Raw genomic sequence first — 18811 nt, 5'->3', positions numbered from 1 at the left:
GCATTCATTCAAACAGCACTTTTGTGCGTTTTGCCAGCAGCTCTTCGCTCTGCTTCAAGCATTGCGCTGTTTATGACTTCAAGCCTATCAACTCCCGAGATTAAGCTGGTGTAACCGATGTGAAATGGCTAGCTAGTTAGTGGGGTGCGCGCTAATAACGTTTCAAACGTCACTCGCTCTGAGACTTGGAGTAGTTGTTCCCCTTGATCTGCAAGGTAATGCTGCTTCGAGGGTGGCTGTTGTCGATGTGTTCCTGGTTCGAGCCCAGGTAGGAGCGAGGAGAGGGACGGAAGCTATACTGTTACACTGGCAATACTAAAGTGCCTATAAGAACATCCAATAGTCAAAGGTATATGAAATACAAATGGTATAGAGAGAAATAGTCCTATAAATACTATAATAACTACAACCTAAAACCTCTTACCTTAGAATATTGAAGTCTCATGTTAAAAGGAACCACCAACTTTCATATATTCTCATGTTCTGAGCAGGGAACTTAAACGTTAGCTTTTTTACATGGCACATATTGCACTTTTACTTCTTCAACACTTTGTTTTTGAATTATTTAAACCAAATTGAACATGTTTCATTATTTATTTGAGGCTAAATTGATTTTTATTTATGTATTATATTAAGTTAAAGTAAGTGTTCATTCAGTATTGTTGTAATTGTCATTATTACAAATAAATGTAAAACAAATTGTCCGATTTAATCGGTATCAGCTTTTTTTTGGTCCTCCAATAATTGGTATCGGCGTTGAAAAATCATAATCGGTCGACCTCTAGTGAAGGGGCTAGGATAAGAGAGAGATCTTGAAACCACAGACATAAAGTCATGGCCAAAATTAATATGTGTCATTCTCAAAAGTTTTCACAAAGTTCGCTGCTTCAGTGTCTTTTGATAATTTTGTCAGATGTTACTATGGAATACTGAAGTATAATTACAAGCTTTTCGTAAGTGTCAAAGGCTTTAATTGACAATAACATGAAGTTGATGCAAAGAGTCAAGATTTGCATTGTTGACCCTTCTTTTTCAAGACCTCTACAATCTGCCCTGGCATGCTGTCAATTAACTTCTGGGCCACAATAGACTGATGGCAGTCTATTCTTGCATAATCAATGCTTGGAGTTTGTCAGAATTTGTGGGTTTTGGTTTGTCCACCCGCCTCTTGAGGATTGACCACAACTTCTCAATGGGATTAAGGTCTGGGGAGTTTCCTGGCCATGGACCCAACATATTGATGTTTTGTTCCCCGAGCCACTTAGTTATCACTTTTTCCTTATGGCAAGGTTCTCCATCATGCTGGAAAAGGCATTGTTCATCACCAAACTGTTCCTGGATGGCTGGGAGAAGTTGCTCTCGGAGGATGTGTTGGTACCATTCTTTATTCATGGCCTTGTTCTTAGGAAAAATTGTGAGTGGGCCCACTCCCTTGGCTGAGAAGCAACCCCACACATGAATGGTCTCAGGATGCTTTACTGTTGGCATGACACAGGACTGATGGTAGTGCTCACCTTGTCTTCTCCGGGCAAGCTTTTTTCTGGAAGCCCCAAACAATCGGGAAGGGGATTCATCAGAGAAAATGACTTTACCCCAGTCCTCAGCAGTCCAATCCCTGTACCTTTTGCAGAATATCAGTCTGTCCCTGATGTTTTTCCTGGAGAGAAGTGGCTTCTTTGCTGCCCTTCTTGACACCAGGCCATCCTCCAAAAGTCTTCGCCTCACTGTGCGTGCAGATGCACTCACATCTGCCTGCTGCCATTCCTGAGCAAGTTCTGTACTGGTGGTTCCCCGATCCAGCATCTGAATCAACTTTAGGAGACGGTCCTGGCGCTTGCTGGACTTTCTTGGGCTCCTTGAAGCCTTCTTCACAGCAATTGAACCACTCTCCTTGAAGTTCTTGATGATCTGATAAATGGTTGATTTAGGTGCAATCTTACTGGCAGCAATATCCTTGCCTGTAAAGCCCTTTTTGTGCAAAGCAATGATGACGGCACGTGTGTCCTTGCAGGTAACCATGGTTGACAGAGGAAGAACAATGATTCCAAGCACCACCCTCCTTTTGAAGCTTCCAGTCTCTTATTCGAACTCAGTCAGCATGACAGAGTGATCTCCAGCCTTGTCCTCGTCAACACTTGAGAGAATTACTGACATGATGACAGCTGGTCCTTTTGTGGCAGGGTTGAAATGCAGTGGATATGTTTTTGGTCGTGGCCAAAACTTTGGGGGGGGGGGGCTGACAGACAGACAGGCATTCCCACTGCTAAACACCGTACTGGATTTTCCAGCACATTAATGTTTCTTATAAAAACAAGAAGTGGTGCAGTCAGTCTTTCCTTAGTTAACTCTTAGCCAAGAGAGACTGGCATACCATAGTATTAATATCAGCCCTCTGATTTCAATGAAGAGCAAGACGTGCCGCTCTGTTCTGGGCAGCTGCAGCTTAACGAGGTCTTTCTTTGCAGCACGTGACCATATGACTGGACAATAATCAAGATAAGATAAAACTAGAGCCTGCAGGACTTGCGTTGTGGGGTGTGGTGTCAAAAATGCAGAGCAGATCTTTATTACAGACAAACCTCTCTCTCCCCATCTTCACATCCATTGAATCTATATGTTTCGACCATGACAGTTTACAATCTAAATTAACACTAACTAATTTAGTCTCTTCAATTTATTCAACTGCCACACCATTCATTACAAGATTCAGCTGAGGTCTACAATTTAGGGAATGATTTGTACCAAAAGCCATAACACGTGTTTTCTCAACAACAGGTTATGGTCAATAATATCAAAGGCTGCACTGAAATATAACAGTACAGCTCCCACAATCATCTTATTATCAATATCTTTCAACCAATCACCAGTGATTTGTGTCAGTGCAGTTGTGCCCTTCTCTATAAGCATGCTGAAAGTCTGTTGTTAATTTGTTTACAGAGAAGTAGCATTGTATTTGGTCAAACACCATTTTTTTCCAACAGTTTGCTAAGAGCTGGCAGCAAGCTGATAGGTCTGCTGTTAGAACCAGTAAAGGCTGCTTTACCATGCTTTGGTAGTGGAATGACTTTGGCTTCCCTCCAGGCCTGAGGACAAAGACTTTCCTCTAGGCTAAGATTAAATATATGTCAGATAGGAGTGGCTATAGAGTCGGCGACCATCCTCCGTATCTTTCCATCTAACTTGTCAATGCCAGGAGCTTTGTCATTACTGATCAACATACTTTTTCCACCGCTCCCACACTAACTTTACAAAATTCAAACTTTCAAATGCTTTTCTTTCATTATTTGTTATTTTTTTTAATACCTTAATACCATGGCTTACTGTTCTTTGCTGGCATTTCCTGCCTAAGTTTGCCCACTTTGCCAATGAAGTAATCATTAAAGTAATTGGCAACATCAAATGGTTTTGAGATGAATAAAGCCACATCTGATTTCGTTTTTTCTTTCTTTATATCATTGATCTTGGCTTCGTAATACAGTCTCCTCTTTTTGTTGAGTTTGGTCTCATTATTCCTCAACTTGCAGCCAGTCAGTCAGTCAGCCAGCCAGTCAGCCAGCCAGTCAGCCAGCCAGTCAGCCAGTCAGCCAGCCAGTCAGCCAGCCAGTCAGCCAGTCAGTCAGCCAGCCAGCCAGTCAGTCAGCCAGCCAGCCAGTCAGTCAGCCAGCAAGCCAGTCAGTCAGCCAGTAAGCCAGTCAGTCAGCCAGCCAGTCAGCCAGCCAGTCAGCCAGTCAGTCAGCCAGTCAGTCAGTCAGCCAGTCAGTCAGCCAGTCAGCCAGCCAGTCAGCCAGCCAGTCAGCCAGCCAGTCAGTCAGCCAGTCAGTCAGCCAGTCAGCCAGTCAGCCAGTCAGCCAGTCAGCCAGTCAGTCAGCCAGTCAGCCAGTCAGCCAGTCAGCCAGTCAGTCAGTCAGCCAGTCAGTCAGCCAGCTGTGCAGTCAGTCAGCCAGTCAGTCAGTCAGCCAGTCAGTCAGCCAGCTGTGCAGTCAGACTTATTAGCCACTCCTTTTTCCCATCAGAGATGCAGAGAAGTATATTTAGTTTCTTTTAAAAAGAAAGAAAAATAAGTATATTTTTGACATAGAATTAGGCATAATGCTTATGGCTCTAGATTGTAGGAGAAAGGTGTTTAGAAATATCCTAAATGGTCCAATTTGCGGACAGGGGGCCAAGCCCCCCTACAGAGCACCTCCCCTAGCCATCCTCATGTACTTTGTGCCCCCTCAGATTTTTGGGGTTCACGACACCAGTGCTAAGATCTGGCAGCAAGCTGTGTATCTAACCTAACACAGCGTAAAAGTGTATGCATCTCTGTCTGAGCCTAAAAGAACGGGCACAATGGATTATGGTCATTGTAGTTAATTATCATGTTTCTGCACTGAACTAGGTTGAAAACTTCTTCAAATCAAATCAAAATCAAATCAAATTTATTTATATAGCCCTTCGTACATCAGCTGATATCTCAAAGTGCTGTACAGAAACCCAGCATAAAACCCCAAACAGCAAGCAATGCAGGTGTAGAAACACGGTGGTTAGGAAAAACTCCCTAGAAAGGCCAAAACCTAGGAAGAAACCTAGAGAGGAACCAGGCTATGTGGGGTGGCCAGTCCTCTTCTGGCTGTGCCGGGTAGAGATTATAACAGAACATGGCCAAGATGTTCAAATGTTCATAAATGACCAGCATGGTCGAATAATAATAAGGCAGAACAGTTGAAACTGAAGCAGCAGCACGGCCAGGTGGACTGGGGACAGCAAGGAGTCATCATGTCAGGTAGTCCTGGGGCAGAGCATCTCTTTATTACAGACAAACCTCTCTCTCCCCATCTTCACAGCCATTGAATCTATATGTTTCGACCATGACAGTTTACAATCTAAATTAACACTAACTAATTTAGTCTCTTCAATTGACTTGATTTGTATCGTGAATTATTTGTGTTGGGCTCACAAAAAAATACTATAAGGAATTCAAGTAATTGAACCGATGTCAGTCAATTAGTTATTTAACAACCACAAAAATAAAAATTGGTTAATTGCGCAGCACTGCAGGGTTGTCAACTTTGATGCAATTAACCCACTCCTCTCTTCCCTGTTTCAGAATGTGAAGCTGTTGCCATGTCAATATCCTCTCTAGAAGTGTTCTCTACGGAACCATTCCTAAATGGAACATTCACAGCAGAAGGTTCCTCCTCTGGACCATACACAGAACCCCACTCGGAGGACAACCTTATCGCCTTGGGCGACAACAATGTCACAGGGTCAGACTGCACCTATAAGGAGGATTTTAAGCGCTTCCTACTTCCTGCCATCTACAGTGTGGTCTTCCTGATTGGTCTGCCTCTGAATGGAGTGGTCATCCTGAAGATCTGGAGGTCACGACCCAACCTGACCCGGAGCAACGTCTACATGCTCAACCTGGCCACGGCTGACTTCCTGTATGTGATGTCACTACCTCTGCTCATCTACAACTACGCCAATCATGACTACTGGCCCTTTGGAGAGCTGGCCTGCAAACTGGTCCGCTTTCAGTTCTACAGGTAGTAGAGCTACTCATTAACTGACCTATTCATATCATAGTTCTATAGATTACTTGAAAAACACATACTGACAGTTCTACAAGTAATAATGAGTCATACACTGCATGTTACCTTTCTGCGGAGGGAGCTTTAGGTGTATTGTAGAGCGAGAACCCTGTCATTTTAATATCATTGATGTTATTTATTGTTTCCACAGTAACCTGCATGGCAGTATACTGTTCCTGACCTGTATCAGCCTCCAGCGCTACGTGGGCATCTGCCACCCTATGGCCGGCTGGCACAAGCAGGGGGGTCGCAGGCTGGCATGGGTGGTGTGTGGGGGTGTGTGGCTGGTGGTCGTCGTCCTCTGTGCCCCCACGTTCCACTACGCCTCCACAGGAACACAACGCAACCGCACCGTCTGTTACGACCTGAGTCCCCCGGAGCACTCGGCTGACTACTACCCCTATGGGATGGCTCTGACCTGCCTGGGCTTCCTGTTGCCTTTTATGGGCGTGGTGGCGTGCTACTGTCGCATGGGTCGCCTCCTCTGCCGCCCGCCGTCCTATCAGGGTGTTAACATGGCCGCCTCAATGGAGAAACGGGACAAGGCGGTGAAGATGATAATCATTGTGGTGACGGTGTTTGCTGTGAGCTTCCTGCCGTTCCACCTTACTAAAACCATGTACCTGTTGGTACGAACCTTATCAGATGCTCCGTGTGCGACACGGAACCTGTTCTCAGTGATCTACAAGTGCACCAGGCCATTCGCCAGCATGAACAGCGTTCTAGATCCTATACTGTTCTATTTCACACAGCCGCGGTTCCGCAGGAGCACCAGAATACTGGTCACCAAGATCACCACTCTCAGAGACCGGGAACCAAGATGTGAGAAAGTGAAAAACCTCACCAAGAACCCTTGATTATTTAGGACCCATGTTTAACTCAAAGCTCATTCAATGGAAACTCACTTTGAAACAAAATAACTAAGGTGTGTGTGTGTGTGTGTGTGTGTGTGTGTGTGTGTGTGTGTGTGTGTGTGTGTGTGAACATCCATAGTCCACAGTTGTATTACACCTAGATCTATAGTCCACAGTTGTATTACACATAGATACATGGGTTTTTGGGTACTTAGAACCCACCCAGAACCCTCATTGACTTCTGCTCTGCCAGCATGTGAACAAGCCAGTGTGTTTGCTAAAATGCATGAAGTAGTCAGCCACAACACTGCGTTTGGTTGCCATAGTATTATGTAATGCATCCTGTATGTCTGTTTAGTATATGAGCCACTAGGTGGCGTGTGTTACCTACATGTCCCATGGCCTTAATTATAATCCACCCCAAACCACACATTCCTATGATTAACAGTGCATAACACTAATATAAGAAAACAATATACACTGCTCAAAAAAATAAAGGGAACACTAAAATAACACATCCTAGATCTGAATGAATTAAATATTCTTATTAAATACTTTTTTCTTTACGTAGTTGAATGTGCTGACCACAAAATCACACAAATGTATCAATGGAAATCAAATTGATCAACCCATGGAGGTCTGGATTTGGAGTCACACTCAAAATTAAAGTGGAAAACCACACTACAGGCTGATCCAACTTTGATGTAATGTCCTTAAAACAAGTCAAAATGAGGCTCAGTAGTGTGTGTGGCCTCCACATGCCTGTATGACCTCCCTACAACGCCTGGGCATGCTCCTGATGAGCATGCCGGGCCAGTCCATAGCATCAATGCCTTCCTCTTGCAGGAACTGCTGACACACTCCAGCCACATGAGGTCTAGCACTGTCTTGCATTAGGAGGAACCCAGGGCCAACCGCACCAGCATATGGTCTCACAAGGGGTCTCATCTCGGTACCTAATGGCAGTCAGGCTACCTCTGGTGAGCACATGGAGGGCTGTGCGGCCCCCCAAAGAAATGCCACCCCACACCATGACTGACCCACCACCAAACCGGTCATGCTGGAGGATGTTGCAGGCAGCAGAACGTTCTCCACGGCGTCTCTAGACTGTCACGTCTGTCACATGTGCTCAGTGTGAACCTGCTTTCATCTGTGAAGAGCACAGGGCGCCAGTGGCGAATTTGCCAATCTTGGTGTTCTCTGGCAAATGCCAAACGTCCTGCATGGTGTTGGGCTGTAAGCACAACCCCCACCTGTGGACGTCGGACCCTCATACCACCCCCATGGAGTCTGTTTCTGACCGCTTGAGCAGACACATGCACATTTGTGGCCTGCTGGAAGTCATTTTGCAGGGCTCTGGCAGTGCTCCTCCTTGCACAAAGGCGGAGGTAGGTCCTGCTGCTGGGTTGTTGCGCTCCTACGGCCTCCTCCACATCTCCGGATGTACTGGCCTGTCTCCTGGTAGCGCCTCCATGCTCTGGACACTACTCTGACAGAGACAGCAAACCTTCTTGCCACATCTCGCATTGATGTGCCATCCTGGATGAGCTGCACTACCTGAGCCACTTGTGTGGGTTGTAGACTCCGTCTCATGCTACCACTAGAGTGAAAGCACCGCCAGCATTCAAAAGTGACCAAAACATCAGCCAGGAAGCATTGGAACTGAGAAGTGGTCTGTGGTCACCACCTGCAGAACCACTCCTTTATTGGGGGTGTCTTGCTAAATGCCTATAATTTCCACCTGTTGTCTATTCCATTTACACAACAGCATGTGAAATGCATTGTCAATCAGTGTTGCTTCATAAGTGGACAGTTTGATTTCACAGAAGTGTGATTGACTTGGATTTACATTGTGTTGTTTAAGTGTTCCCTTTATTGTTTTGAGCAGTGTGTATATATATATATCTATATATATTTTTTTTTTAACAAATATTTCATTTTTAGCTATTTGAAAATCGATGTGGAATCTTTTGCAGCTCAAGTCAACTACAAAACATGCAATGCTCTCTTTCTGGGCTAGCTAGCAAACGTGGCTACACACAGCAATAGCAAAGTCAATATCAGCATGTAAAGTAGCTAGTTGGCTGTAAAATCACCTAATCAAACTACTATCAATTTAGGAGTATATCTCACTATTCAGTTTGCAGTTCCTCTTTGCCCAGAGTGAGTACAGAATACGTTGTTATGGCAACAATGATCCATGGTTTCAACAATGATCCACGTTTCCCCACAGGCACACAGTATGCATTGCAAGATGGTACTTGAAGGACAAAACTGAGTTGAATAAATTGGTACAATGTTTTAGATTGAGCATATCTAAGTTAAATGTGTACTTTGTCATGATATTTGCCCGAAAAGCCGGTCTTTGGAGGATATATTGACACGGGTGTTGTTAGGCCCGAGACACTGGCTATGAGGGAATTATTGAAACAATGTTGCAAATGTTGGAGATAGAGACAGCAAGGTTTATACAAATCTATGCTGTTGAAAACTAAATGTTATTCTAAAAGAAATGTGAGAATGTCTAAATGCTTTTTTATAGTGGAGATGAAGTTTATACATTTCCTGGCTGGGTAGATGAGACAGTGGATTGCGCAGTGAGATGGAACAGAGTAAATCGGCATTTTAACGTCATAGATTTAGCCAGTGGTAATTTGCGGAATAGACACCGGCTGGAATGCGGTTTTAACCAATCAGCAGTCAGGATCAGACCCACCCGTTATATATGTAAATGAGTGGATGCGCTCTAGACAAGTATACCCATACTATCTATTGGCCGACTTGGTGATCTAGATTGCAGGTAATTGTTTTTAAAAGCTTTTATGAAACGTGATGAGAACCATCTAGCTATGACGCGTTCCTACACGATTTCCTGATTTCACAGACTGACCACTTCCAAGTTAAATCACTAGGAAATGTTTTCTTTGACCTACCGATAGAACACATGCTTTCACCAAATTGACCAGAGTTTCATAAAAAAAAATATATATATATATATATATATATATTCTGGGGTTGGATTATCCTTCTGAAATTGACTGTTTCAACTGTGGTGTGCTGTTTCTTGTGTGTACTGTACCTTTCCTATCTAATAGGTATTTAGACATATTTTAAAAGTGAGAATGTCTGAGACAAACATTTTAAATGTCTTGAAATAAGCACTTGTATGCATGACAACGTGTCCCTGGCATGTAGATGTATACTGATGCTTTGTGGTCTAATTCACTGCTCAATAGTTTTGCCACTACATGATGAGGTCTAGTTTTCTTTTAGTTAAATGTTGCTTAATGTGTTTTGTTTTTCTGTTATTTTTTTCAAACCATGGCCTTGTACATAAGTCTCCAAGAGGATATCACAGGACTGCCAGATCCGCTGTTGTTCCTGTCAGAAGATTGGATTACTCAATTACTCAATACCACAAATTATTGGCTTGTTTTGGTCAAATGTGAGTGACAGCTGATGTTTTTGTTCCTAAGTCTGTCTGGAATGTGTGTTGTGTTTGTTTAACCTCTTCCTTAGCTTAAGGCCCTTAATGAAGTGATATGTTTTATGTGGGGCACATGTCTGAATGGGTCTAATAGGAACCAAGGTAGATGTCAGATGCTCTTCTTGGAGCGGATATATTTGAGTCAGTGTATTTTTTTGTTTTACAGTGAAGTCTTATTTTTATAACATAAAGAGATCTGAATTATATTTTTGTTAAAACTAATTTGTATTTCTTCACTTATGTTAGTACATGTATTTATTAGTTGTGCTGTTTCATACATGCTCATGCCTCTGCTTTGTAGATGGCCTCTTCAATTAACAAGCCTGTTGACACTGTAATAAACTTGCTGTTGTCAATAAAGATTACATGTATCAACCAAATTAGTTTTATTCTGGTATACAGTTCATATATTCATTGGAAATGTTCTGTTCCTGCTCTGCCCCTCATCTACAAAAACAGTGAGTGCAGGTTTTTGGGAGAGGCAGATCATAGGCTCGACACTAAGAGCAAAAAGGATGATGAACTTTTATACATCGACCGTAAGATGGCGCTGCGGTCAACATCCCATCGCCCAGAGGACGGTATAATATCCCTGCTCGAACAAAGAGCTACTTTACCAGACCGTCATGGGAAAAAACATAAACCATTGTGCACGAGAGAATGCTTTAACGTTGACACAATTCGCAAACACGACACTCACGAACCCGCGTGAGTCAGCACTTAATAATCACTTAATTAAATACACTGACAGTGGAAACACTGTTACCAAATGTTATTCTAGTTTAATTTAGTTTCAAGTACAATTTCTCAGCGCTCCGACGGTTTACACGGTCCTGAGCTATAATTATCCCTCTCTGCCCGCAATATCTGTTTATCCCCATCTAAAAGGAAATGTTTTTTTTCTGCCTATTCCCGAGGGGCTATGACAGCCCTTATACCCCGACTAGTCCCGCCCACGACTGTTCTCTCATTCTCAGGCATTTGCATTCAAAAACACAAATCACTCAATTATGTCAACAAAAATAAGGAACATAGCAACAGTTCGGGATTATAGTGAATTGTGAGTTTATGGCAATCCGCGTGTATAAAGTGATGGGAAAGATTCGGGAATATGGGGGAATCTATGGAGAAAAAAACCCTGCATAGTTGAAGGGAGAAACGTTTGGACAAACTTTTGCCCTTTTTCGTCGTGCTTGGATGCGATTCGAGAGGACATATTGTAAGGTCAGAATGCAGAACAGTTATCTATTTCTTTCACTTTGTTTACTCCACAATTCACTCTCATTTCAGTGTAAACCCTTCGCCCTCTTTTCAGTGGAGTAGAGAAGAGAGAAACCCTTGCCAGCTAGTTGTGGTTAAAAGTCGCCTATTGTACCAGGTTGAACGGGAGTTAAAACTAGGCACTGCAGAAAGAAAAGGTGCTGGATCAATGAATTAGCAAAAGGAGATAAACGAACAAAATAAAGACGTGCACAATGGCAGAAAGGGAGAAGGTGTATCGCAGTGTCTCTTTCAGAAAGTTAGGTTGTAGCGCGAACAAAAGTTGCTGTGAAGAACAACTAAACAAAACAACGAATTTGGAGGGTAGTAGCAGCGCCCTTCCCCCTCAATCTACAGCAGCGGCCGAGAAAGCGCAGCCCTCGGCTATGCGTAATGTTAGTGTGTCAAGGAAAGTTTCCAAAATCTCCGCTGCCAGCCTCCCAACCGCAGAGCTAAAGAAAGGCTCTTCCACTCCTCTCTCCTCCATTTCTCCCTCTATTCGCCAACTCACTGAGAAGTTCAGTAGCACTAATTCGTCTCGAACGCATGGAGCTCCGAGCCCTGGCAGTAACGTTGCCGGGAAAAGCACAACTTTACCCAGGGTTAAAAGCAACAGGGGAGAAGGGTCCCCATCTCGGAAATCATTCCACGAGGACAGTGGATATTTACAAGTTACTGACACGGTTTTAACAGTGTCTCCGAATGACACTAAAGTTCACGAACAGAAGTTTTATTCGGGCACAGACTCGGTCTCTGGATCGGATTCGGAGAGAAATCAAAAATGGATGTATACTCGCAAATCTCCTCAAGGCAGCGTTGGGGCTGATAAAATAGATTATTCCCAAATTGATCCGTCGGTCTCTTATAACAACAACTGCAGTAAGACTTCGAACACTGAGGATTACGTTTTTGTCAGTGGGGTGCCTGCCTGTAAGTCACACAGGAGCTATTTCCCAAGTCACCATGGAGATCCTCCTGTTCACGTTGACCTAACCTACTGGCCCAGTGTCACCAAGATCAGAGAGCTTTTTGATGCAGAGGATTTAAAATGTTCTAACCAGCGCCAGCTCTCCGCCAGCTCTAAAGACAACTCTTTAGCAGACATAAGCGACAGACAGTCTCCCAACAGCCCAACCCCTGAAGCCACTAGCCTCTCACTGTCAGACAGACACCTCAGCAGGGCTGCCTCCCTGGGCAGAGAGAGGAGACACCAGGGTATGGACTCAGCCTTTCACCCTGACCAGCACTACTCAGACCAGGCAGAGATTGAGCCAGCCAGCACTAGTATTCGTAGAAGTGGTAGGTTTCTTAGGGTGTCCCAGCCATCCAACACACACAGAGCCCACAGCCCCAGCAGTGGAGGAGAGGGGCCTGAGACCCGTCCATCTAGTCTGAACTCTGACCCTCCACCCTCTGTCCTCGCCGCTGGCCCCACCTCCAGCTCCAGGGGCCTCTCCTCCTCCCGTGTCCGCCCCTCTGGAGAGCAGAGGCAAAGCCAGGGGGCCCGACAGCCCAGGGACAGTTTACATTCCTCACATAGCTCCTCCAGACCGGTGGCCCCCTCCTCTGATAGAGCCTCAGCCAGGGCTGCCATCACAGCCCGCTGGAGGTTCAGCTCAGGAGACGAAGAAGAGGAGTACCACCACCGAGCAGGAGGAAGGAGCCCTCAATCGTTAGGTGTCAGTGGAGGTTACCTCTCCCGCGCTAAGAATGGCTGGTGGGGTGGTAAGGTCCTTGGCAGGTCTTCAGGCAGTGAGGAGGACAGCCCTGCTTCACTAGGACCCAGCAGAGACACCGTGAGACGGCGCTCACTGAGAAAAAAGAAGAACAACGAGGTTGCCGTAGCTACGGGGCGAGACGATGGCGAGTCAGACGACAGTGACGACGAGCAGACGGGTATGATGGAACACCTTGAGAGACACCAACAGAACATCACCGCAGAACAGACTGGGAGCTCCCGGAACCGGCTCAGAGAACCCAAAGCCTCTAGCACCTGTGCAGCACAGTGGGGACGCAATTCCACTCCTAACCAGATGGGAGCTCAGGGGAGCTACAGACGCAAATACACATCAGTCGGGGCGGGGACATCTCGCATAACCACACCCCTCTCAGGGGTGTCGCGGGTGTCAAAGGTCAACATTTCGTCATTTATTTCGAGTCCCGGTGGCTCGCAGAGCAGCAGTAGATACTGTAGCACCGAGACGCTGAAAGAAGAGGACCAAGCTAGCTATGCTAACAGAAGGGTGAACTGTAATGTTACTACCCCAGGCAGTGTGGTTGGTGCTTCCTCCTCCATGCTCAGTAAGACATACCATGGTAACTTCACCATGTACCGCTCCCCCAGCTTCGGACACGGGGATAACTTTTCCCACACCCCTGTTAGAGGCCAACCCCGCATTCTTCCCCCTGTCAATCCCCCATCCCCAGGGGACACTGGAGGGGTTGCTAGGGAGGAGACTACAGTGTTCCGTCGGTTGCTAAGTGGTGGTGGTGTTGTCGGTGATAAGGACAAGAACAGGATGTCAATGTCAAACCCGGACATAGCCTCAGAAACTATGTCTCTCCTCAGCTTCCTGAAAAGTGACCTATCAGATCTCAGAGTTCGAAAGACGGACAGGTCAGGGGTTACTGAGGGGTCATCTACGGTGTACAGGATGGGGTCAAGAGGCCTCTACCCAGGACTCCGCCCTTCATTAAAGGACCTCACTGCAACTCTCAGACGTGCCAAATCCTTCACTTACTCCGATAAACCAGTAGGGAGGCAACATCCAGCCGGCTCCTCCGCTAAAAGAAGCTCTTCTGAGCAATGTTTGGATCAAGACGAAGAGAGGGATGGAGGGAGGGGGGCGGTGCCTGACAGAGAGGTGGAGAGTGATGGAGGAGACTGCAGAGCAGGGGGTTATGGGTATGAGGATGTGATGCCCACTCCGTTGCAGGACTGGTATGTCCAGGAGGCCAGACAGGTAATCAGAGATATCTGCCAGATGAGCGCTCTCGAGGATGTTGACAATGATGATGCTGATGTGCTAGCAACAGATGGCACTGAAGACGAGGGTTTCAAAAGAAAACAAGTGGAGGAGCAGGAGATAAAAGAGGGCGAGGGAGGTGAATTAAAAGATGAGAGGAGAGCTGGAGAAGCTGAGGTTGCCGTTTCAGGAGAAAACGAGTGGAGGGAGTGGGAATGTGAAAACACAGAAAGAGAGAAGTTCCAACAGAAGGGAGATTCTGAGGAGAATGTTTTTTATGACCGATCTGTTGATGAGCTATCGGGTCACGAGTCGAGCCTCACTGATGAGGGCATAGTCACAGAACCAGAGGCTGGACTGGGTGACCCCGAGAGGTTATTTGTCAGGTCAAGTTTAGGATCATCGTTGGCCAGAGATGTGCTGGGTCAACCCCTGACCATCTGGAAGCAGTCTGCTCTGCATGAGGATGAGTGGCCAGGGTTACATGAGGGAATGCGAGAGGGATCAGGGTTAAGCGAGGGAATGCGAGAGGGATCGGGGTTAAGCGAGGGAATGCGAGAGGGATCTGGGTTACACGAGGGAATGCGAGAGGGATCAGGGTTACACGAGGGAATGCGAGAGGGATCAGCGTTAAACGGAGGAGCGAGAGAGAAACGAGAGAACCCTGTCTTTGTTCCTGCCCTTGGGGTTGAGAGTGAGAGCATTGCTGTAGTAACAGAGATGAGCGGTGTCAATAACAACAACAGTACTAGCGGGAGGGCCAATGTATCCCAGAGTGCCTCAGTCCCAGGACTTGAGGCTCCTCCCACTCCGAGTGCTATCCGCCGCCGCCGTAAGTTCTCCTCAACCGGGAACGCGGGCTCTGACTCCAGCAGCACCGGGGAGTCCAACGGGAATGGGGATGTTTACCGTTCGCTAAGCGACCCCATGCCTCACCGGCGCCGCTCTGTTTCAGAAGAAGGGAATAACAGCTTCTCTGTGGATAGTAACCTGCTGGGGTCTCTCTCTCTCTCCTCCAAGGGGACAGGAGGAGTCGGAGGAGGAAGTGTCCCAGAGTCGTCCTCTGCAGCTGATCTATCAGAGTGCACGGGCAGCGTGGCTAGCGACCTATCACTGTGCAGTGATGGTGGTCTCCGTGACGACTACAGCAATGTGATCCGGAACATTGTTGCGGAGCCAGGAGCAATGGACAGACTGATGATGGATGACAAGAACAACGGAAAAGCAACGAAGAAGAAGTCCTTCTCTGACCCCAGTCGCCGTGGTGACGGCCCCTTGCTTGATGAACCAGGGTTCAAAAGTCACTATCACCCTAAAGAACCAGTCAGTGAGCTGGATCAGCCTGGTCAGATCCCGCCCTCCAGCAGTGAGCCAATCCTGAGTGAGCAGAGAGATGAGCTGGGGGAGCTCGGAGATGAATGTGGACACCCATTGCTTAGTCGTCATGGCAACAAGGAAGGCGGGAAATTCCGCTCCCCATCAGAAAGGGAGGTGCAGTCCTGTCTCCATAGTGATGACACAGACAGAGTGGGAGGAGGAGAGATATTGAACTCTGACCTCAAATTAGCGGAGCTTGTGTCTCCCGGAATGGGCCGGCGGACCAACAGGAAACGCCCCAACTGGGTCACCCAATCAGCATCAGAGGAGCTGGACCACTCGGAACCAGGTCCAGAGGACCAGGATCAAGACCAGACTGATCTCACCCCCCCATTGCCTCTGGTCCCCCCCAAACCCAAAACTAGGTCCAAGCACGTCCGCCACGCCAGCGAACCTGCTACCTTCATCCCCATCTTCCCACCTCCACAGCCCCAGCGAGCCCAAGGGGATCCGCCTTCCCTACTACCTGCCTGTGAACCCTCACTCCTGGGTAAGCCCACCAGTGAGGAGGCCCCCTCCCTGGAAGATGTGACCAAGCAGTATATTCTGGCCCTGAATGCTCCAGGGGCGAGAGCGAGCCGTCTGGTTCTGAGTCTGGGTCTAGAGGAACGGTGCCTGTACCAGATGGGTCCAACTCCAGCCCTGCTACTCCCAGTGGTGCCAGAGAACCCAGACTGCAGAGGAAGAGCAGTGAGGAGCTGACCACACCAGCCCCACAGAGAGCCAAACCCAGAGTGGTGAGTAACATTGCCAACGTGTGTGTGTGAGTGAGTGTATGTGTGTGAGTGTATGTGTGTGAGTGTGTCTAAGTGGTCAAAAGTGTGTTTTGATGTTGCAGGAGAGGAGGCTGAATGTTTGCTGTTGTCATGGATGAAAACAACACAGCTAGATGGAGTTGTGTTCTGACATGTATCTTCCCCATATTAGGCTGGTAATGATGTGTTCAAGGAGGGGCCCTTTATGAATCAGAATGAAAAAACATCAGCCCAACTTTAAAGAGTTGCGCCAGGATTGTGTGTGTGTGTGTGTGTGTGTGTGTGCGCGCTTTGCATGTGTGAGTGCTTGGTTTCGTGTGTGTGTGTGTGTTTAGTCAGTAGAATGTTCTAGCGATGGAGTGTTTGGAGCCGATATGGAGGACAGTTTGCCAAGCTCCTTATCTCTATAGCGCTGAGGTAGAGAAACTGCTCTGGGGCAGAGAAACTGCTCTGGGGCAGAGAAACTGCTCTGGGAGGAGAGAAACTGCTCTGGGGTAGAGAAGCTGCTCTGGGGTAGAGAAGCTGCTCTGGGGGAGAGAAGCTGCTCTGGGGGAGAGAAGCTGCTCTGGGGTAGAGAAGCTGCTCTGGGGTAGAGAAGCTGCTCTGGGGTAGAGAAGCTGCTCTGGGGTAGAGAAGCTGCTCTGGGGGAGAGAAGCTGCTCTGGGGGAGAGAAGCTGCTCTGGGGGAGAGAAGCTGCTCTGGGGGAGAGAAGCTGCTCTGGGGGAGAGAAGCTGCTCTGGGGGAGAGAAATTGCTCTGGGGTAGGACTGGGCACATTAGCTATTGGACTAGCGCCTGCTGCTAATAGGACTGGGCACATTAGCTATTGGACTAGCGCCTGCTGCTAATAGGACTGGGCACATTAGCTACTGGACTAGCGCCTGTGGCTAATAGGACTAGCGCCTGTGGCTAATAGGACTAGCCCCTGCTGCTAATAGGACTGGGCACATTAGCTACTGGACTAGTGCCTGCTGCTAATAGGACTGGGCACATTAGCTACTGGACTAGCGCCTGTGGCTAATAGGACTAGCGCCTGTGGCTAATAGGACTGGGCACATTAGCTACTGGACTAGTGCCTGCTGCTAATAGGACTGGGCACATTAGCTACTGGACTAGCGCCTGTGGCTAATAGGACTAGCGCCTGTGGCTAATAGGACTGGGCACATTAGCTACTGGACTAGCGCCTGTGGCTAATAAAACTAGCGCCTGTGGCTAATAGGACTAGCGCCTGTGGCTAATAGGACTGGGCACATTAGCTACTGGACTAGCGCCTGTGGCTAATAAAACTAGCGCCTGTGGCTAATAGGACTAGCGCCTGTGGCTAATAGGACTGGGCAATGCTCTGCTCTACTTTATTTACCTCATGCTTATGATTGTATGTGACTGTGGGCACATACAACCTGCCGCCTGTAGTTAGTCCTTATCCCCTGCTGCCTGTAGTTAGTCCTTATCCCCTACTGCCTGTAGTTAGTCCTTATCCCCTGCTGTATGTAGTCCTAGTCCTTATACCCTGCTGCCTGTAGTTAGTCATTTATTAGTTAGTTTATTTATTTTATTTCACCTTTATTTAACCAGGTAGGCTAGTTGAGAACAAGTTCTCATTTGCAACTGCGACCTGGCCAAGATAAAGCATAGCAGTGTGAACAGACAACACAGAGTTACACATGGAGTAAACAATTAACAAGTCAATAACACAGTAGAAAAAAAGGGGAGTCTATATACATTGTGTGCAAAAGGCATGAGGAGGTAGGCGAATAATTACAATTTTGCAGATTAACTCTGGTGATAAATGATCAGATGGTCATGTACAGGTAGAGATATTGGTGTGCAAAAGAGCAGAAAAGTAAATAAATATAAACAGTATGGGGATGAGGTAGGTGAAAATGGGTGAGCTATTTACCAATAGACTATGTACAGCTGCAGCGATCGGTTAGCTGCTCAGATAGCACATGTTTGAAGTTGGTGAGGGAGATAAAAGTCTCCAACTTCAGGGATTTTTGCAATTCGTTCCAGTCACAGGCAGCAGAGTATTGGAACGAAAGGCGGCCAAATGAGGTGTTGGCTTTAGGGATGATCAGTGAGATGCACCTGCTGGAGCACGTGCTACGGATGGGTGTTGCCATCGTGACCAGTGAACTGAGATAAGGCGGAGCTTTACCTAGCATGGACTTGTAGATGACTTGGAGCCAGTGGGTCTGGCGGCGAATATGTAGCGAGGGCCAGCCGACTAGAGCATACAAGTCGCAGTGGTGGGTGGTATAAGGTGCTTTAGTGACAAAACGGATGGCACTGTGATAAACTGCATCCAGTTTGCTGAGTAGAGTGTTGGAAGCAATTTTGTAGATGACATCGCCGAAGTCGAGGATCGGTAGGATAGTCAGTTTTACTTGGGTAAGTTTGGCGGCGTGAGTGAAGGAGGCTTTGTTGCGGAATAGAAAGCCGAGTCTTGATTTGATTTTCGATTGGAGATGTTTGATATGAGTCTGGAAGTTGAGTTTACAGTCTAGCCAGACACCTAGGTACATATAGATGTCCACATA

The 18811-nt window shown here is 46.9% G+C and overlaps 2 protein-coding genes across 3 annotated transcripts in view; both read left to right on the top strand.

The window, feature by feature from the left end:
• The window catches only part of LOC135546673 (P2Y purinoceptor 3), a 33302-nt gene extending 23008 nt beyond the window's left edge, over window positions 1-10294 (top strand). For both annotated transcript variants that reach the window (XM_064975286.1, XM_064975285.1), the window contains exons 2-3: window positions 5090-5528; window positions 5725-10294. In XM_064975286.1, coding sequence (XP_064831358.1) covers window positions 5107-5528; window positions 5725-6430 — 1128 coding nt within the window. In that variant the 5' untranslated portion in view covers window positions 5090-5106 and the 3' untranslated portion in view covers window positions 6431-10294. The remainder of the gene's footprint in view (window positions 1-5089; window positions 5529-5724) is intronic.
• A 614-nt stretch (window positions 10295-10908) lies between these two features.
• Window positions 10909-18811, top strand: part of LOC135546672 (rho guanine nucleotide exchange factor 17-like) — a 106116-nt gene continuing 98213 nt past the window's right edge. The window contains 2 exon segments of the mRNA XM_064975283.1: window positions 10909-16079; window positions 16082-16254. Coding sequence (XP_064831355.1) covers window positions 11390-16079; window positions 16082-16254 — 4863 coding nt within the window. The 5' untranslated portion in view covers window positions 10909-11389.

This window comes from Oncorhynchus masou, chromosome 9, assembly GCF_036934945.1.
Source record: "Oncorhynchus masou masou isolate Uvic2021 chromosome 9, UVic_Omas_1.1, whole genome shotgun sequence".
In the NCBI taxonomy this organism is placed as follows: Eukaryota; Metazoa; Chordata; class Actinopteri; order Salmoniformes; family Salmonidae; genus Oncorhynchus; species Oncorhynchus masou.
Note: the sequence above shows the minus strand (reverse complement) of the source record. Positions and strands in the feature narration are given on the sequence as shown.